This window comes from Dromiciops gliroides, chromosome 2 (assembly GCF_019393635.1).
Source record: "Dromiciops gliroides isolate mDroGli1 chromosome 2, mDroGli1.pri, whole genome shotgun sequence".
NCBI classification, from domain to species: Eukaryota; Metazoa; Chordata; class Mammalia; order Microbiotheria; family Microbiotheriidae; genus Dromiciops; species Dromiciops gliroides.
The window spans coordinates 40,905,579-40,927,207 of NC_057862.1; the positions used below are offsets into that span (position 1 = coordinate 40,905,579).

The following is a 21,629-nucleotide window of genomic DNA, read 5'->3' on the forward strand; positions in this document are numbered from 1 at the left end:
TTAACATCTTTTTTTTTTAACGTTCCCTTCAGAGACAACTCAGAATTTCAGAATTCTCAGTAAGGGGCCAATTTGTTTATCAGACCAGCTGGTAAACACCTTGTCATTGTCTCCAATAACAGACCTTTCTATGCAGGATTGTGTTGAGAAAAAGAGATTCCCAAGAATAGCTGATTTGTAGTAGAAGGAATCTATTTGGACTGTCCGTCCTCCTGCCTCGGATTATTCAGCAGCGCTAGCCTTTTGTAGCCAGAGGGGGGAGTACTTCTGGAAAAGCTGAAATTGTCATGACTGTTGGAGGCTATCAGTGCCCTTTTATGGAGGGGGAGGGGTGCACGGTACCTGACTACAGCTGGTTTTGTCTTCCTCTGATTGCAGGTGATCCTGATGTGTTCAGTGTTTCTCCAGCTCAGTCACAGAAAGGGCACCAGAGGCCTCCACAGTCCACACAAGGGAAAACACCCCAGGGTCCTGCTCCTGCAGGCCTCTTTGATAATGACGATGATGACGACGACTTTTTTGTTGCATCCAACAGCAGACCCTTACGTGCAGGTATGTGTTGCCTCTCCGTTTTCATGGGAATTACTTGAAATAGCTTTTAAGCAGATACTGTGAAGACTAAGCTAAGCCTCTGCTAGTCGCTCTGAATTATTCAGGTCCCAGAGAGATTTAATCAGGGCTTCCTGGTTGTTGCCCTAGTTTATACTATTTAAGGAACATACGGTCCTCAGCAGTTTGAAGAAAGGCTCCTACCAACAACCGGAGCCTAGACATGGTTCAACGTCTTGGTACAATTAATCGATCCATCACTCAAAGCCTACAGGTTCAAATAGTCAATCATTTTAATAATATATACAGATACCCCAAGGGAAAAGGAAAAGCAGTTCCTGAGCCAGTTAAAAAGTAATTCATGGGGCAGCTAGATGACGCAGTGGATAGAGCACTGGCCCTGCAGTCAGGAGTGCCTGAGTTCAAATCCGGCCTCAGACACTTAACACTTACTAGCTGTATGACCCTGGGCAAGTCACTTAACCCCAATTGCCTCACTAAAAAAAAAAAAAAAGCAATTCACAAAAGTTAAAGCCACCAGCAAGAAAATTTAAAACAATGAGCAAGGGAGTTTTCTTAGGGCCTCAGCTTCTCTCTGTTGAAGATCTGAAAAGCACTTTTATATTCTTCTTTCCCAAAGTTGGATCCCAGATCAGTCTGCCTGTTACCCTAACCCTAACCCCCCAGGTGTGCACCACGACTTCTTCAGCCCTAGAGGTGGGGGAATAGGGGGACATTAATTTGTGTCTCCTTCTCAGTTTCCCCAGTGGTCTCTGAGAAACAGAAAGCTAGATTCTTCTCAAACCACATAATGGGAGGATCACTGCATTCAGAGTCATAGGACCGGAGTTTAAATCTTGGCAGTGCTATTTAATATCTTTGTGTAATCTTGGGTGGCCACTTCACACTCCTGAGCCCCGATTGCCTCATCTGTACAACAAGGCAGTTAGCTTAGATGATCTGTAAGTTGCCTTTCAGCTCTTTCTTAAGTCCTGTGATCCTTCCTGTGGTCAAAAGAGGAGTGGGGAAATGAGAGGTAACAACATTATTTTGCCTGGACAAGTAAGAAGAACACACACTTAATTCATTACTCCCGTGGGGCTCTATTCATTAACAGAGCAGCAGAACTAAAGAGAATGCTACTGATGCCTTAGAGAGGCAGCTTACGGTGTAGGCAGGAAATGGAGGCTCTCTTAAGCTAGTGTAGCTCTTGGACCCCTGCTCATCCCTCGAGTCTTTGAGGAACTTAATGAAAAATTGCACCTCCTCCCCCCATTTGCCATGTTTTTTAGCTGCCTTCTCTTCAAGGTGATTTAACGATTTCTTGCATATTAAATGAAGCTGCATTCCTGCAAGGTTCCCGTCACCTCATGGGGGCCCAGGTGAAAGACTGCTAATGCTTCTGCGTAGTCTGGGAGCTGATATGTGGGGCAGCTGTCTGTCTTATTTGTTTTTCCTTAAAAAATAACAAAAGGTCTATTTTTAATGTCATGTAAGTTTTTCAAAAGAACTTTCCCTTCTTTAAATCACAGCCAGACCAGCTGCTGATCTGTTTGATGACGCGGAAGAGGAGGAAGATCTCTTCAAAAAGAGAGCAGCCTCTTCTTCCACTGATGCCCTCAGCCCCGCAGCCAAGGAGACAGTCGAGAAGGTGACCAGGGCGGGGGAGGAGGCTGTACACATTGATGTTTCTCTCGAGGTAGCCTATACTTAGTTCACCTTGAACCAAATTAAAATGAGTTGAACTGTATTATGAAATAGGTTTAGCATTCAATTAAGAGAATGTTCATCAAGCACCTGCCAAGGGCGATGCCCTATGCTGGGCAGGAAGAGAAATGCGAAGATAGAAAAGCTGCAGTCAGGGCAGGCAGATGAGACCCATACTACTGTGGTTTGTGCCTCACTCATCCTCTTCTCGAGGCCCACCCTGGCCTGCTCGTCCCCTGCACTGCACTGCACTGCACTGCACTGGGCTTCTCTTTGTTCTGAACCTTCCCAACCCCCTCCACTGGCATAAACTTCCAAAGGGAGAGACCACATTGCCATCTGAGCTTTCCCTCTTCCCTGGGGCCTAGTGTCATGTTGTGCACACAGTAGAGACTTGGCAACTGTTTGCGGAATTGAGCTTCCTTTGAGCATTATTACATATGATCCCATTCACTAAAACCTGGCATTTCCCCTAAGTATGCCATGTTTATGCATTAGACGTGGCTACCTTTTCTCTTGCTCCTCCAGTTGTGTCTGACCAAGGGGAATGATGGTAGGGACCAAAAGCCAGGAGACATGGAGGTCAGCTGTAAACTGGAAATCAGCAAGGGGAGAAGAGCTGAGAACTTAATGAGGGAATCACCACGGAATTAATGAGCTCCAAGGGAGAATTGTTTTCTCCCCCAAGTGCATGTCCACTTGAAAAGTAATGGTGTAGGGCTCCCCACAGGTCTCAGCTAGCATTTGTGAATGTTTGCTATGCCCAGAACTGCTAGATAGACAAGTAGAAGTAGAAAGTTCTCCAAGTCCTGCCCTCCAAGAGCTTATATTCTAAGGGGAGACAACAGCATAAGCTAAAGCAGGGGGTGGGAAAGGGCAGAGGAAGGTTGGGCTACAGCCCAGAGAGGACCGAGACAGGCTGTTGGGCCTGGTTTTGTGGCCCCTGCAATCACCAAAGCAGAGGGATGAACCGGAGATTAAATTTAGAATTATCTTTCATATTTAGGTTTCCAAATGAGCCATTGATCCTTGTGGAATTTCTATTCCCTTTCGATTCCTGCACCATGTACAATTTGGCTAAACCCCATTACTCAGAGACACGCAGCCTGGAGTAAAAAGCCCAGTTTTAGAAGTTGCTCTATCAGTGTGGGCTTGACGCCTTCCTTCTCCTTCTTCATCAGTTCTTCCTCTATAACCCATTGCTCTGTCCCACTGTAGAAAAAATGTTAATTATGATTTATTTATTATGAAACTTCCACGTGTATTTTGACATAGAAGCATACATGTACACATGTTATTTAACCGATTTTGAGAGCACATGGTAACACTTTCTACCTAATAATGGGACAGAACATCATGCTACAATTCTGCTTCAGTTTCCAAGCTCTTTGGCATGAACAATTGGCAGGCAGTTGGGAATTTCTAACTTTCAAAAGCAAAACTTAACAGATTCACAGTGCCACACAGTTCAGAACACATTGGTTCCTGATAGGAAGTTATAGTCCTGGTTCTTGAAGCCAGGTTTTTGTAGAGTCCAATCCTGGAGGTTTTTTTTCTCATTTTGACTATTTTAAAACAATACAACCAAGCTTCTTTTAAGCAGTTCTATATTCAGTGCTTTCGGAAGGTTATTTTCTCTTTTGAGACAGCTAAGTGGGATAGTGGATAGAGTGCCAGGTCTGGACTCAGAAGACGTGAGTTCAAATGCAGCCTCAGGCACTTACTAGCTGTGTGACTGGGCAAGTCACTTAACATTTGCCTACCTCCGTTTCCTCAACTGTAAAATGGGGGTAATAATAGTACCTACTTTTTGTTTCAAGAATTAAACGAGATAATATTTGTAAAGCACTTAACACAGTGTATGGCAGATAGTAGGCACTCTATATAAGTATTATTATTATTTTATCCTAATTTTTTTTTGCTACATGGACATTTATTTGCTTAGATTTAGGATCTTACTATTTATTGAGAGTCTTGTATCAGAAATGGTTCCCCCAATTCTTGTGTTTTCTTTTTTCTTTTTTTTCGACAAAGGTAATGCCACCTTCCAGCAAAAATCTCAAGGCCTTGTCAGAAGAAGTTTCCAAGAAACAAAAAGGTTTATTCTCAGATGAAGAGGACTCAGAGGTGAGGTGTTCATATATTTCTGGGTGCTCTTCCCCTGAAACTAGGTCATGATTAGCAGCTTGAGTTCCTAAGAGGAGATTTGGGGGGGGGGGTGCAGATCGAGTCACCTCCTGCCCCTTCCCTGGTGACAGCCTGGGAGAATAACTGATGTTATTTGGGTTTTGGGTTATCTGGACTTTATTACTGTGAGAGATCACTGTCCTCGTTGTAGTGTCTGCTGCTTCATTCTGGAGCATTCACATCCAGCTCTCAGGCCTGTGGTGCACAGCACAGGCCCTCCAGCCACAGCTGGCCTTCATTGGTGGTGGGCTTCTGGAGGTCAAGGTGGATGACCTTCTGGAGAGGCCTGTTTGATTTGTTTTTTAATTTAAAAGGAACAAGGAGGCATTAAAGGAAAGATTCAAGAAAATGTATTTCCAAAGAGAAAAGTTGACTGCTCGAGAGCTTTCATCAATCTTTCCCCATGTTTCATGCATTCAGCTTGGGCACCTCAGAGCATGTGCCTTTAGGGAACTGAGCTTTACTAAATCCCTCTCGGGTAGTTGCGTTATAAAAGTGTGTGTTTTCCACTCAGGGACAGGCAATACAAACCCCTGGCAATCGAGTTCTTACATGATCGTGTGTCATAAATAATCTCTCAGAATGTTCTCAGCTGTCATTCTCTGAGTGGAGCAAAGCCTCTGGCAACTGCCCTGATCCCTCAGCTTCCCCTTCATTGCTTGATCCTGTGCCTTTGTAGGACTTGGGCTCATCTTCCAGAGCTAATCATCCAGTTCTTCCTCCCATTGGCTGGAGGGTCAGTAACACACTCACACTGTGGGCTGGCTTTTCCTTCTCCTTCCTACCATTGATCCTCGCTGACTCAGTCCCCACCATGCTTCCCCCTTCCATTCCATCAGCTTTTGCATGAAAATGGATCTTCCTGATTGACCACTGAGTTCTCTGTTCCTTTGGAATAAGGTGAATAGCGAGCATTGTAGTTGTAGGTCAGAGCCCACCAAGTCTCAGGGATTGAGACCTATGGGGTCTTGAGAGCTCTGGTTTGGTATGCTTCTTTTTTTTTTTTTTTAGTGAGGCAATTGGGGTTAAGTGACTTGCCCAGGGTCACACAGCTAGTAAGTGTTAAGTGTCTGAGGCCGGATTTGAACTCAGGTACTCCTGACTCCAGGGCCGGTGCTTGGTATGCTTCTTAACCATATTTTAAGTCTAAGAATACTATCCTTGCCCTTATTCCTTTATTTTTATTCTCAGCACTTACCATAATACCTGAGGTTTTCCATTTCTGACTCAGGAATTCATAACCGCTAAAGATGAGTGACCAGGTCTCTCTAGCCATATAATTTGTCCACATAGGTCTCACTAGAAATGCGTTGTTGTTGTTGTTCAGTCATTTCCAATTGTGCCTAACTCTTTGTGACCCGATTTGGGCTTCTCTTGGCAAAGATACTGGATTGGTTTGCCATTTTCTTCTCCAGCCCATTTTACAGATGAAGAAATTGAGACAAACAGGGTATATTGACTTGCCCAAGGTGACAAAGCAAGTCTCTGAGGATTTGAACTAGGGTCTTCCCAACTCCAGGAACAACACCTTATCTACCGCACCCCCAGCTGTCCTCATAAATGAGGAGTAATGGTCATATTGCGACTCTCTTAGTCACATCCTAGATACTCACCTCCAAAATACAGCATGCTTGTCCGTGTGTTTGAGTCCAGGAAACACTCCCACACACACACACATTTTATACAAAGAAGTTGTTCCTTAATACTAACTGAAACACAAACATAATGCCCTTCCTGTTGGATGCAGAAATAGTCTCCTTGGCTTCTGTACTTGCTGAACCTGAGAAGCCCAGTTCTTGGTGGCTCCTGCTGCCAAGTGCTGCCAACTGCTCCCTGTTGGCAACACTTGAACCCTCTCTCAGAGGGCAAGCCAAGGATCGGAGTGAGGGAAAAATGCTTTTGTACAATGATTTATGGGTGACCTTTAGGAGATTCCTACAGAAGAGTCTTCTGTGGAAATTCCATTTCCAGACTTTTCCCATCCTCCCTTCCTTCTTGTCCTGGTCATCAGAAATGGTCTGCTTGTATTTTGCCTCTTTGTTGTGTCATCATCTTCATTTTAGAAACAGTCATCTGTTTTAAATCTAAGTGACTGCAGATATTTACTGAGCACCACAGCATAGACTGCTGTGGTCTAGCCCAGGAATTAAGATACATGTATACAGGTAGTTAAGATACAAAATAGAATCCTAGGTGCAGTAATGTAAAGTCCAGAGAAGGAACAGTCATTCCTAACATCAGGAATGGGGATCAAAAAAAGCTTTAGAGCACAGGTATTATTTGATCTTGAGTCTTGAAAGAAGGATAGAATTTTATCAGGGAAAAGGCAAGGTTCCAAGCATTTAGGATAGTGTGAAGAGACCAATGGCCAGGTTATGTTTTGGGTTAGGTGAGTAATCTGCTTTGCCTGGAAAATAGAGTACATGGAAGAGGAATAATGCTAAATAAGTTTGGCAAAATAGGTTGGCACCAGGTGATGGAGGGCCATAAATGCCAGGGTCAGGAGTTAGAAGTTTGCTAGTAGGGGGCAGCCAGGTGGCCGTAGTGGATAAAGCACTGGCCCTGGATTCAGGAGGACCTGAGTTCAAATATGACCTCAGACACTTGACACTTACTAGCTGTGTGACCCCGGGCAAGTCACTTACTCCTCATTGCCCTGGCCCCCCCCCCCAAAAAAAAAAAAAAAGTTTTGCTTAGTAGGCAGGAGGGAGCTGATGAAGGGGTTTTGTTTGTTTGCTTGTTTGGGTTTTTAAGCAGAGAAATCACCTTATCACTTCTGTGCTTAGGGAAACAAAAGTATGAAGGATGGATCAAAACAGGAGAGAGACTGGAGGTTGGGAAATGAGTCTGGAGGCTATTGCTGGCATCCAAGAAGTGAATTAATTAATAAAAGAATGAAAAAGCATTAAAGTACTTCCTGTGCCCTGGACTAGGGATATGAAAAGGAAAGGGAAACAGTTCCTACTCTCAGGAAGCACACATTCCAAAAGAGGAGACACCACATAGAGGAACCTGATGAGGAAGGCCCCACACACCTGAGACTGTAGGTGGTACCGAGCCTCCTTTATACTATTCCAGTAGTAATGCCATATCTTTTTCTGATGTTGAACCATATCATATGCCAGTGGCCAAGAACTTTGGTAGAGAGAACTTTCTTTTCCCAGTCTTACGAAGTTATAGCTGTAAGAATTAATAGATACCTAGACTAAGATAGAGTGAAAAGGAGGGAGATAATTTTGGTTATAGAAACTGATTTCAATGTAGGAGGGAAGAGTCAAAGATGGTTTCAAACTAGCACCAACAGCATGGTTAGAAGAATGATTGATTTCCACTGACAAAAATGGGTAAGTCAAGGACAGGAGAAACAGTAAATTCATTTGGAGATTCATTCAATTTTTTTTTTTTTTTAGTGAGGCAATTGGGGTTAAGTGACTTGCCCAGGGTCAAACAGCTAGTAAGTGTCAAGTGTCTGAGGCCGGATTTGAACTCGGGTGAACTCCTGACTCCAGGGCCAGTGCTCTATCCACTGCGCCACCTAGCTGCCCCGAGATACATTCAATTTGAGATGATGGTGAGATAGTTCAATGATGTCCATTCAGTAGACAGCTGGAAATTAACTCTGGATCATGGTAGAGAGGGCGTGAAGAAGACTGACACTCAAGGTTTGGAGTTTGGGTTTTTTAATAGGAATAAATTAATAACAAGTCCTGTATTTGGTGAGACTGGGTCCAAAGCAAAGAAACAGTCCAAGGAGGCCTTTACTGAATAAATGTGCCGTCTGCTTTTAGGTTTCTCCTTCCAGGGCCCACTTGTCCTTGTTATGTTTCTAGTACACACCGTTCATGGAGCTTTGTGGTGGTTTTCTTGCTGTAGCCTGCCTTTTTATATCTCTTTGGAAATCGTTAAACAGCTTTCTTAACAGAATAATTAACACTCCAGAGTGTCTGTGTTTATCTGAAGATGGTGTCTCCAGATTTTCAAAACAGTTTTAATTTACTTTAATTTTTAAAAGATAAGCCAGCCTAACACTTTCTGGAGTACCTGAGTTGTTAGAGTATGAAATAGTATCACTCCATTTAGTTTGATAACCATTACTTTGACCTCTTTAATTCTCTGTACTTCATTTTGTTCACACCTTTCAGTCTATTAATTAGGAAAACTTAATGATTCCCTTTTAGCAGCAACATTTTTTAACTTGGCTCTCTGGACCTCACTTTATGTATCTGTAAAATGAAGCATTTGTAGTAGGCGATCTCTAAAATCTCGTTCAGCTTTGAATCCTGCGGTCACATGTTTTACAATGATAGGAACCAGTGGTCTGGAAGGAGCCCTGCTAGTGTTAGCTGAAATCACCCATGTAGAGTGTGGAGACAGTTATCATCATATACTGATTTTACAAGGACAAACTGTCCCTAGAATCTCTGGAGGGCTACTTCCTTTGTGTGCAGCGCTTGCTAGTGACTTAGCCCCCACAAATCCACAAGGAGCCCTTTACACACCTCAGACCCAGCAGTTCCATTCATATGGCAGACTCTAGCCTATTACCAGGCAGAAACCAGGTGTCCTTGGTGTTTGGGCTTTTTAACAGAGACTGGTGCACACTGTCCCCAAGAGGCAGGAGATGGAACCTCGTATCCACTTTTGCTAGGAAAAAAGGGCACAGGAGGTACAGTGGGATGAATTAAGTCTGGAAAGACAGGTTGGAGCCAGATCGGGTACACTTCCCAATGACCAATAGGAGTCTGTATTTCATTGTACAGGTGCTAGGTGTTGGTAACTGTTGATGGTTCATCTTTTTGGAGGAATGGGGGGGAGGTACATAAATAAGATCTGAATTTTTTCCCACATCTTTGGTATCTTTCCCTTCTTCAAATACCTTAACCCCTCGGTACCCTCAAAATGGTCTCACCTCCAGGAGGGCCTCTTCACTGTGTAGTTGGGTCTAGTCCAGCAGAATTTCCCCTCTGTTTTCTGCAGTGCTCTTTATTTTTCCTTGTCTGGCACCCAGAAGGTGCCTTCCAGGCTTTCCAATCCCTTCTCCTACTTTACAGATGCCAAAAGGGAGGCCCAGCCAGATAGAGCTATTCATCCAAAGTCCCAGAAAAGAAATCATCAGAAGTAGGATTTGAACCCAAGATCTGTAACTCCTTCTTAACCTATGCTCGTTCCAACTGGTCCCACCGCTTCCACACGTAGCAGTATAATGCTAAGGGGTCCATTCCTTATGATGGCGAAGAAAGTTTAATACAAAAATCTTTATATACCTTTCCCTTTTTCATCTATTAGTTATCCTTCAGGTTTCGTTTTTAAATAGACTGGAGATGACTTTGCTTAAATGGGACTTCTCCTTAGCTTTCTTGAAACTTGTTTTCCCTCCACTGCTTCTCATTGAGCTAAGAGGCAATGACACTTAGAATCTTTCATCATCCCTTCCAGAAGATTTTGTGGTTGGTTTTTTATTTTAAGGTGGCGCTTTGCTTAGCTGCTGTGTTTGTCCATGTGACAAAGAGGTCAGGGGTCCCTGGATGAAGCAACTTTCTTTTGATCTCATTATTGCAGTTGGTTTACCTTAGTTCAGTCTTTTGAGGAAATTGTTAATAACATACATAAATATCCATTTCTCTCTCCAGTTTCCGCTTTTCCCTAACCATAGCTGGTTTAAACATGTCCTCTGAAAGCAAGTGTAGTTTTTGCCAGGATTGTATCCAAAGCCTTTCCAGAGTGGTAGATCAGGCCCAGCCTTGTGTTCTGTTGGCTACCCAAACGATGAGGAGGCATGAGAGTGGACTCTGTAGAGGTCACCATCTATGGCAGATAAAATCATTTTTTCAACTGCTCGTCTTATTTGTGCTGTTCTGTATAACTTTACTTTCGGATCCAACAGGACTTGTTTTCTTCTGCTCCAACTGTGAGTAAGACAAAAGCTGCGGCTCCTCCTTCCAGCAAAGTCACCACAAAGAAATCCCTTTCCCTTTTTGATGATGATGAAGAGGTAAAATGTTGATATCTTTACGATAAATAATAGGGAAAAAATTGGGGGGAAAGAGCTGTTTTTAGAGAAATAGGGGAAGAGTATTGATGTTTGAGGATCACATAGCATGGACATTTCTATGTCTGTCTTAAGCAATCTTTGCTTTACTTTCCATAGCTTTAAAAGAGGAAGTACTGCAAAATTCTTGGTTCATTATGAGAGTTTGACTGCTTGGTTGGGTCTGTGAATGAACAGCCTCAAATGCAGATGCTCTTATTAGACAAGTGTTCAGATTGGATGTTTTTGTTTATTTTGCACCCAAAACTCACATATAAGAAGATATGCCTTTCTTCAAGGGGTATCATTTTACTTATACTAGATGATTTATGGAATGTTTTAGCAAACTATTTCTTCAATCTTTTTAACAGTAGAGAAACGTAAAGGTCAATTTTTCCTCATCTTGGCCCTCACTCCATCCAAAGGACGAGCATTTTCCATATAGAGAAAATGCAAAGCCTTTACTTTGTCCCTATCCTATTTTTTCTTTTGCTCAGATTTAAACCTGACAGAGTGGAAAAGGAGCTATCCATCCCTGAAAGCCACATTCTTAACCCTTTGTGATGCCTGCTGCAGAGCCTTTGTACTACACAGTTTGAGACTCAATGCAGTCAGAACTCCAAAGAACACCAAAAGCATGCTCTCTCTGCTGCTTGCTTCCTTCCCTATTGTTCATTCTGTGTTAGTTGTCCTTTGTCACGGTGGTAAATTTCATCTCAAAGTACATTGTGGCAGAAATATGACAAGGAAATAGCATTGCTTTGGTATCTATTGATTTTTGAAAGGGGTCCATTGCTCTTGATTGTCATTAGGCTAATTTACATCTAACTCATTCTCTAACATTTTAGCAAAAGAACTTTGTCTTGATTTCTGACTACTAGGGTCTCGTTTTACTCAGCACCTTGGAGAACTTTTTTTTTTTTTTAGGAAAATCTTTTTGGTGAAACACCTGCTAAGAAACAGTCATCACCATCTCTGCCTAAGCAAACTCAAGAGAAGGCAAAATCTTCTGAGCCCCACAAAAAAGCATCCGCCTTACTGTTCAGCAGCGATGAGGAGGTACGTTGACCACCATCGTGAATGGATGAAATGCTTCTTAAAGGTTACTATGTGTAAAGGGCTGTGTTAAGTCCCGGACACACAAATAGAAAAGACAGTCCCTGCTGTCAGGGAGCTTTCTTTCTAATTGGGGAGATAACATAACTCTTCTAAAAGGAAGAAATTAGTTTGGCATAATGTATCAAATTGTCTTAGTGCCCAAAGTATGCTTTCTTTCTCTTTTTTTTTTCCTTTTTTTTTTTTTTTGTGAGGTAGTTGGGGTTAAGTGACTTGCCCAGGGTCACACAGCTAGTAAGTGTCAAGTGTCTGTGGCCGAATTTGAACTCAGGTCCTCCTGAATCCAGGGCCAGTGCTCTATCCACTGCGCCACCTAGCTGCCCCCCGGAAAATGTTTTGTCCAGTTAAGATACATATGTTTCAGTTCTTAGAGCAATTGAAATTTATTTGTCAAGTGAGAATGTCCAAAACTCTTTTGGGAGCTGCTTGATACATGCAAAATGCATTATTTGAAAATTTTAAGGTTCTCTTACTCCAGTACTTCCAAAGCTAATGAACTTCTATCAAGTAGAATAACGGCATGATTTCTACAGTAATATGCTTGACCTTAGTTTTGATCTCACTGAATAGTTAGCTTCTAAGCATTATTGAGTAAGAGAACTTTTCCCTTGACCTAGACACCTAAACATATGCCCAGATGTGGCAGCAGAAAATGCAAGCTTGTTGGCCTCATTATTTAGGACACCAAGAATTAATATCTGTTTGCAGTGAGACAGTCTGGCAAAAACCAAAACCGGCTCTGAGTATAAGTGAACTTTCATTTCAATCTCCTAACTTTACAGAAAAATGCTTGTTATGGTAACTCAGGTATCCTGAGTACTACTTTCTTTCTTTCTTTCTTTCTTTCTTTCTTTCTTTCTTTTGGTGAGGCAATTGGGGTTAAGTGACTTGCCCAGGGTCACATAGCCAGTAAGTGTTAAGTGTCTGAGGCCGGATTTGAACTCAGGTCCTCCTGACTCCAGGGCTGGTGCTCTATCCACTGTGCCACCTAGCTGCTCCCTGGATACCACTTTCTGTAAAGTAAATATATTTTCTTCTCTCTGCCTTACAGGGCTGTTGTAAGAGTAAACTCAACATTAGCAAACACATAGACACACACACACACACACACACACACATAGATGGATAAATGTCAAAGCAAATATTACAATAGAATGACATTAAACAAATACTAAATAGAATAGCATTATTCCCAGAAGTCACTTAGATTAAAGGGGTCCAACATAATTGCCCTTCTCTCCTCGTTATTTGACCAAGCCTATCACTGCATCCGTTTTCATTTGATTCTTCAATAGCCTTCATGCTGCCTTCTTTCTGACCCTCTGTCCCATTGGTCATCAGAAGAAGCACCGTCCTCCCAATCAGTCAGGTTTGGAACCTTGGCATAATTCTCAGTAAGCCCGTTTGTCCAGTCCACTGTCAAATCTTGTCATTTCTACCTGCATGACATCTCAGACAGATCCCTTTCTCTCCACTCGTACAGCCACAACCCTCTTTCAGGCCCTCATCACCTCATATCTGAACTACAGCAATAGACTTACAGTTTGCTTGCCTCTGGTCTCCCCCACTAGTCTACCCTCCACTTAGCTACCAAGATGATCTTCCTGAAGTGCAGGTCTGACCATGTCCCCCCACCCCTGCTCCCATCCGGGTCAGTAAGCCCAGGTGCTTCCCTGTTACCTCCAAGATCAGTGATGACAATCTTCTGGTAGAGTGGGAGCTCCTTGAGGGCAGGGACTGCCTTTTTGCCTTTCTTTGTGTTCTCAGCACTTGGCACAGAGTAGCTCTCAAATAAATGCTTGTTGAGCCACTCTGCATTATTTATTTAGCACCACGTTACGGAGAACTGCCTGATAGGCCGTAATGGAATTAAGGCTCAAGTCAGAGCAGAAGGCAGAAGGCATAGCTCTGGCTCTACCGGAGAGAGAGTGTAGAAGGGAGTCCAAAGACACAAAAGGGATTTCGGGGTGCCGAGAGAGAAACCGTAACTAAGGCTGTGCTAAGAGCAGGGGAGTTGGACGTAGAAGGCACAGGAGCTAAGCATGATCCTGTCCTTGCCTAATCGTGGGAGATCAGGTCAGGAACACAACTTTTTTGGTGTTCCATTTTGTTTTCTGGGAAACTAAGAAGTCATTTCCTCCTTTTAGATCTCAAATTCTGATTGTGCAAGTGCAAACTGATGTTAAGAAACAGCCATGTAGTAATGAAGGGTTTTTAGAAGAGCAGCGAGAATCAGATAGGAGGGGTCAAAAAGGGTTCCCTAAGAGTCTTTTGAATTTGTGCATCAATTGCACCTGTTCACAGGTCATACAGTCTGTTTTGAGGGTAATTTCTAAATCACATTATGATTCTAATACAGAAGGTTGACTCTTCTTGATTTCTTTTAAATTTTCTACTATTATTGACCACAACCCTGTATTAGCAACCTTTCTGTTTTCTCTTTCTTTCCTCTTTGGCCCAACAATAAGGCGTGAGACCCGTAGAAGGGAAAACATTAACTGGTTGACAGGGGTCTCCCGAAATCTCTGCTGGTTCTGAGACCACAATTTATAAATTTAGGTACTAAAACTTCCAGCCAAACCAACCAATTTACGTCAGCCTTTAAGGATCTGTCATTTTATAAGGGTGAATATTCTTTTCTTTGACTTCTCTATGCCTAGGCCAGTGGTCTCAACATGCAACCTGCAGGGCACAGGTGCCTCCAAAACTCCAAGTGAGCTAGGTAAAAATGTAATTGAGAAATATTTAACAAAAGAAATAAAAATACAACAAAACATAGATAAGGATTACATTTCAAAACAAAGTCAAACATGCATCCCGCAGGGATCTTTCGTACAAATTAGTGGGCCCCATTTCTCTTTTAGTTTGACACCACTGCCGTACATGATTTTATGAATTACTGTGGCCAGAAATATTCCCTACCTGGTGATCAGCCTTCTGATGATGAACCTCTTTGAACTTAGATTGGTTAATGCTTGGAGTCTATTGCTGGGCTCTTACTCAGAGCCTTTCCAGCTTGGCAGAACTTGCTAAAGCTTGCTTTCCACTGGCCTAATGTTTGAGAACACCAAGTTACCTCCATGACTCTAAAAGGCAGGAAGGAAAAGGACCTGCTTCCTAGGTACCTTCACCTGTGTTACTTTTGACAGGGAGAAGTGAACAAAAGTCTCTTTCTAAAGTCCCTTTACAATTTTACTTTCTTTTTTTAGGACCAGTGGAGTGTGGGTGATTCACAAACCAGTAAGGTGCTGGACAGCAGTATAAAGGAACTTAAGAAGCCTGAAACAAAACAGGATCACATAGAGAAGGATGTGAAAAAGATAAGTCTGTTTGAGGAAGATGACGATGAAGAGGATTTATTTGCTATTGCTAAAGACAGGTAATGACATGGCCACAGTAAAACTTTAGTTCAGCTGTAGAGAGACTAACATAGAGATTGACCGTGGATAGTCATGAACTTCAGGGAACAAGTTAAGAGCCTCTCTCAAAAACGTGAAGGCCACAAACTCTGAGATTTTTCATTTTTTCTCTCCAAAGAAACAGCATCTCTTCTGCCATCACCACCTTCAACTAGTTCACCTTGTTACATACAGGTGAACACCAGTGACATGGAAAACACATTGTAGATGTGCAAAGTCAAGTCAGCAGGAATTTATTAAGCACCTACTGTATGCTAGACAATGTGTTAACTGTTGGAAGTATTAAGACCAATGAATTTGACCAAAATTTCTGTTTTTCACCATATGAACATTAATTGTTAGTGCTCTAAATATGAAGCCTTTCTTCCATTGATCAAGGAGTTGTAAAGAGCTTTAAATGCCAAACACTGCATTTTAATCTTGATCCTAGTGGTCATAAGGAGCCACTAGAGCTTAAGGGGGACGGGTCGGGAGGTGGGGTGGGGTGGGGTATGACTGCTGCTGCTGGATGAGCTTCCTATTTTGCGTAACTGCTGTTCATCTGTAACAAGGTGAACTAGTTGGGGGCAGGAGGAGATGGCAGAAGGAGTATATTCATGTCACCTTTGTCAGAGATGTTGCATGTGTGATCCTATCGGTGAAACATTATGAGAACCTGAATTGGGGTGGTAACCGTGCGAGCATGGGGGAGGGGGCAGACACCAGAGATGATGTGGAGGAAGGAAGGACAGGATCTGACAGTCATGGCGGATGTGGGGTGAGGAAGGGGTCATAGATGGCAGAGTTTGAGATCCTGTCTGAGTACATAGAAGGATGCTAGGGTACCTGTGACCAAAATGGGACAGTTCAAAAGAGAGATGGGGTTTTTTTTAACCTATTGAGTTAGAGATGTCCAGTGGACTGATAGTGATGTGATCTGGCAGCCCAGGAGAGAGACTTAAGTTTCATCAAGACGATAAGCGAACCCCAAGGAAGCTGATAGAATGACCAAGAAGTGAAGGACCTCTGATGGGGGGAGGGGCTAGCAAGGTCAAATGCTGCAGAGAGGGAGAAAAGGATGAGCCCATTGCGTCTGGTAACGTGGGCAGTGGTGGAGGCCTCAGAGCACAGAGCAGTTGAATGAGTGGTGAGGTTGGTAGCCAGAGGAAGTGGGAGATAACTTTGGGAATTTGCCTGTATAAAGAAGAATCTGAGAGAGTGGTGGGGTCAAGTGAGGGCTAATTATAGATCGGGGTGAAGGGAAGGAGTCAGTAGATGAGGAGAGTTTAAATATTAGAGAGAGGGACAGAGCAGATAGGAGGAGAGAGATGGTCTTGACAAGAAGAACTGTGGCCTCTTCATGAGAGACTGGAGCTAAGGTGGGGAGAGCAGGGAAGGTGTAGACATGAGGTAGCATGAAGGCAAGAGGGGGCTCAACCCAGTTAGTTATCCTCGTCTGCCCAAGCCAAACTCGGCTCCTTCTGTGTGTTTTATTATGAACTTAATGTGTAAACAAATGTGTACATTTCAATATGCAAATAACAAAAAGTGGGATTATATATGAAACAGCACACTCTTGTTCTGTTTTTTCTATTCTGTACAGCTTGGTTTGTCTTTTGATAATATAGATTTAACATGGAAATATCTGCCCTGCCCTTCTGTGTCCTTCCCCTTCATTGACACCTTCCTGACCTGTCTTTGTTGCTTTATCTTGCTTTCATGAAACAATTTTTTAAATTGTTTTCTCTTTCCTCTTTCATTTATTTTATTTTTATTTTTTTTTAGTGAGGCAATTGGGGTTAAGTGACTTGCCCAGGGTCACATAGCTAGTAAGTGTTAAGTGTCTGAGGCCAGATTTGAACTCAGGTACTCCTGATGCCACCTAGCTGCCCCTCCTCTTTCATTTAACCTCTGATTTCTTAATTTTTTTATTGAGGTTTTGTTTCCAACATTTTAATTATGAATTTGGTCTCCAGAAGGTACTATGTCCAGTTCTGCATATTTTTCCTGATTTATCATAATTAGACTTTAATACTTTAGGGATTTTGTTGTTGTTTATTTTATAGCCAGAAAAAGGCTCCTAAACCTTCACTCCTTTTCGAAGAAGATGCTGATAGTGGCGGGTCTCTATTTGGCTCTCCTCCTTCATCTGTTCTTCCTGCGAAAATGGTAACTTTAATCAGCCTAGATAATAACTTTGTTTCCATACCAAACAAGTTAAAATTCTGCATTGTGATTAGAACTCAAGATCAGACTTTGTGGACAGAACCTCTAAACATTTGTCATGACCATTTGGGGCTAGTACATTTCCAAGCCCATGATGTTTACCTCACAGTTAGTGAAACAGGCTTACAGACTGATTCAAATGCCTCATTTATACATAGCCCATGGGGTAGCCAATTTATATGGCAGAACCCAAATCTTTAGAATTGCAAGCAGTGATTCTCTTCCTTCGGCTACTTGCCACCCTTCTAATTTAGGCAGTTTAGGACCTCACCATTGTCACCTGCTTATATTTATTAGGCATGATTATGTGTTTGGTGTTATGATAACAGCAAACAGAGATACAGTTTGTACCTTTTTAGGTCCTTATTCATTTGTTTGGGGTTTTTTTGCAGGGCAGTGAGGGTTAAGTGACTTGCCCAGGGTCACACAGCTAGTTAACTGTCAAGTGTCTGAGGTTGGATTTGAACTCAGGTCCTCCTGAATCCAGGGCCAGTGCTTTATCCACAGTGCCACTGAGCTGCCCCTTTTAGGTCCTTATTCTTAAAGAAAAAATTAATATCTCAAATCTTGTTATTAAATAGAGTATGGTGTAAAGAAGATAAAGATCACATTCATATTTTGGGGAAATAATTATAATCTTCAGGACAGTACTCCCCTTTCTGAAAATGTTTTTTTTTCCCCCAAGTACACCTTGCCCTAGTGTTGTAGTCACCATGTTTTAACAGGGTTTTTTGTTTTGTTTTTTGTTTTTTGGTGAGGTAAGTGGGGTTAAGTGACTTGACCAGGGTCACACAGCTAGTAAGTGTCAAATGTCTGAGATCAGATTTGAACTCAGGTCCTCCTGACTCCAGGGCCAGTGCTTTATCCACTGCACTACCTAGCTGCCCCACCATGTTTTAACAAATGAAATTACTTCCTCATTTGGTGGCAAGGCTTGTTTTATACTGATAAAGTTTAAAAAAAGCTTTTCATTTTCTCTCACAAAAATAACAAAGTTTGCAATAAAACTATGATGATCCTTTAAAAGGGTGTTTTATAGTGAGTGTGTTAACATTATCACTGATGCCTGTGGACTTCAATCTCTCCCATTTGTAAATGACAAAAAATATCAAGCTATATTGATGAGGTTTAACTTAATGTACTTTTGAAATTCCTAAGACCAGAGAAGTTGTGAGACTGCTGAGCAGTTGCATGTCATTCTATAAGCATCATGGATGTTTTTTTGGAAGTTTGTAGGCTATAAATATTAAATAGGAGATAAAATTAACTAACAGCCTATATATACATAACTTTTTCCACATGGAAAATGGAGGCAGTTCTGGATACCAGTAGAAATAAAAGATCCTTTAGTATTTCAGACTGTGGGGAGTTCAGAGTTTGACTTACACATGTAAACCTTTCAAAAAAGAAACATCTCATGTAGGTATTCTCCTTATTCTTAAGACTTTTGTATAATTAGTCACATTTGACATGATTTATATCACTGTAATTATGAATAGAATAAATAAATTGCCTGAACACACAAAGCTTTTGGCTGAGCTCACAACGGATTTATACATAAAGTTAATCACTTCAGCATTTATACTTCCCTCCTTAGAGTCTTTCCTCATTTCCCTCTATCTCAAGTTCAAATTACATTGAGTTTCAATGTCCTCCTAACCATAATTTCCTGTATCACTCATTTCTTTTCCTTATCCCCTTGCCCCCACTCCTTTTGCTGCAGTGAAGTGAAGCTTTCTTTTACATCTTTTCTTTGACGACCATGTTTGAAAGACCTTTCCCAGGTTAGCTGACCAGGTCCACCTCCCTAATCTCTTGCCAGAATACTTTCCAAAGTCCATGTCCTTCATAGGATCTATTCCATTTACAAGGCAAGGCTACTTGCCTACCCAGTGTGTTTATTGATAAGCTCAGCTTTTCCCTCCAGCTGCCCTACCCTACTACTTTCTGTTACTCTCACTTCCAAGAAAACTGAAGTCAAATCCATGAAAAACCCTATACTGCAGGAAAGTTAGGTTCTCAACCATGTCTTATTAGAGTGTACATCCTAAAGACCTAGATGATTTGTATTTCTGTTTGTGATTTATATGCTCTCCCCCTTCCAAAAAGAATTTGAGGTGGCGTGATGAACCACTGAACACTCAGGAGATTGGTTGAATGAATGGATTGAATGTGCCACTCACTTAGACACCATGCATACCTTTTTTGGGGATTTCATGGTTTGTTTTTCTTCCTTTTTGGTAGGGAAAAGAGAAAATCTCTCAGACAGTACCCTCATTATTTAGTGATGAAGAAGAAGACCCAGCCACTCCATTTGGAACTGCGAAACCAGTAGATAAGCAGGCTGAGCCGGCTTTGGCTGGGAATACTGTTGTGGTCAAGCAAGAAGAAAAGGTGAGATGTTATTTTCTTAAGCGTACAATTGCAACATTTCCTATGTTTAATCCTATGCTTGTCTCTCTGTGTGAAGTCTGGGGACTTACTTTTTAATCTTTTGATAATTTTATTTCTTTTTTTTTTTTTGCAGGGCAGTGAGGGTTAAGTGACTTGCCCAGGGTCACACAGCTAGTAGGTGTCAAGTGTCTGAGGTTAGATTTGAACTCAGGTCCTCCTGAATCTAGGGCCACTGCTTTATCCACTGCATCACCTAACTGCCCCTTGATAATGTTATTTCAATATAATTGGTTTCTTTTGCAACGCTAAGTGTTTTCTCTTAGGCATTTATAAACATTATTCTGAGAAGAAGGAGTCCTTAGGCTTCAACAGACTGTCAGACAGATCCATATCACCAAAACTTTAAGAACCTTATATTTTTACAGTTTTCTTTAGTTTTCCCTGTTTTTAGCTAGTCCCATGCTAGCTCATTTGGAATATCAGGTAGAAGGAAATTGTCTTTTCCATTGTAATTTGGTTTTGTTCCTGGTGAATGTATCTACAGAACAAAATGGAATTATTGGGGGGAGGGGAATTGTTCTTGTTTTTAATTTCCCTTCTTCTTTTGAAACACTTGTGAACCAATATCCTTGGCCTAGTTGCTGTTTATTATCTATCAAAGAAAAGTCAGTGAGTTCCTCTTAGCATCTATAGACTCTCCTTTTTTTGGTCCTTTCAACCCAAAACTTCTTCCATTCCCTCCATTACTAAAGAGTGCAGAATGCTGTCATGGCTTATAAAACACCTCCAGATTCTGATGCCTTAGCCCTTGTATTTGTGCCCAAATGAGGAACTGACCCACTCTTCACCAGGACATTCCAGATCCATGTGTCCCAGTATCTTCATAGGGAAATCGTGTAACTCCATTGAATGGTGTACTGTAGTGCCACATGCAGGCACTCATTCATTCAACAAGCATATATTAAACACTTAGCATGTTTATAACATTCTAGTAAAGTTTTAGAGTACGTAACTTTGTAAATTAGACTGTTGCTTTGGATGTTTCTGGATTATCATTTTTAGGATATATAAGACACATGCATTGTCTGTTCATCATCTAGTGGCAAAAGTATTAGACTGGGATTAGGTCCCAGCTGTACCACTAATTTTCTGTGTAACTTTGCAAAAGTCAGTTAACCTCCCAAAGGATCAGTTTCTTCATCTGTTTTAAAAAAAAAAAAAGAGTTGGACTAGTCAGGTCAACTTTATTAAGTGCTTACTATGTGCCATGCACAATGCTAAGCAGTGGGAATGGGAATACAAATACAACCCAACCCCATCCCCCACCCCCCAGTATCCCAAAAGGGAACTGAAAAGTGAGGAGACCACAAAGGACCAGATGACCTCTTTTGTCCCTTCCTAGTGTGATGTTTAAAATCTAAATTGTGGTCACCTTAAATCAGAAGCTTCAGCTCCAGTCTAGCCTAGAGTTCCAGCCTGGTTGGGTTCTTCCTGAAGTCCTCCTCCACGAGCCTGCTTTAATCAGGAACTCTCCAGCAAGCTGATTGTGGAAGCTTTTTATAGCTCTGGAACAGAGGCGGTCCTTACACACTGCTTCAAGCTGATTGGTTGGCGGCATCCAAATCCATTGGCTTTGAAGGTGTTCTCAAGTTGAGTTCACAGTCTAGTTTCTGAGAACAATACCTTCTTAAGGGATAGCCAGGTGGGATTACAATCCAGTTAACTTGAAGTAGGCTTAATCAGCAGTCAATCACTCTCACTTGATTCAATCAAGCTAGATTAATCTCCAGGTGAGTCTTTGAGTATCTGCTAAATTCCATTATTTCATGGCACTAGCCATGGTAACTGTCCAAATAATCAGTTCCCAGTTAACAACACATATATTATCTTGATGTATTAGAAACTGTTTCCAGCTGTCTGCTATTCCTCCTGAGTGTGAGAACTCAGTGAGTGGAGGGCCATAGCCCATTGTGGTTTTCAGTTTTATTTTCAGTGATCCCTTTCTTCGGTGCAAATAACCAGAA

At 41.9% G+C, this 21,629-nt stretch overlaps 1 protein-coding gene across 1 annotated transcript in view; it reads left to right on the forward strand.

The window, feature by feature from the left end:
- WASHC2C (WASH complex subunit 2C) overlaps positions 1-21,629 on the forward strand; it is a 51,826-nt gene that overhangs the window by 18,548 nt on the left and 11,649 nt on the right. The window contains 8 exon segments of the mRNA XM_043982725.1: positions 379-552; positions 2,082-2,200; positions 4,291-4,383; positions 10,328-10,435; positions 11,399-11,530; positions 14,797-14,966; positions 17,052-17,154; positions 19,456-19,605. Coding sequence (XP_043838660.1) covers positions 379-552; positions 2,082-2,200; positions 4,291-4,383; positions 10,328-10,435; positions 11,399-11,530; positions 14,797-14,966; positions 17,052-17,154; positions 19,456-19,605 — 1,049 coding nt within the window.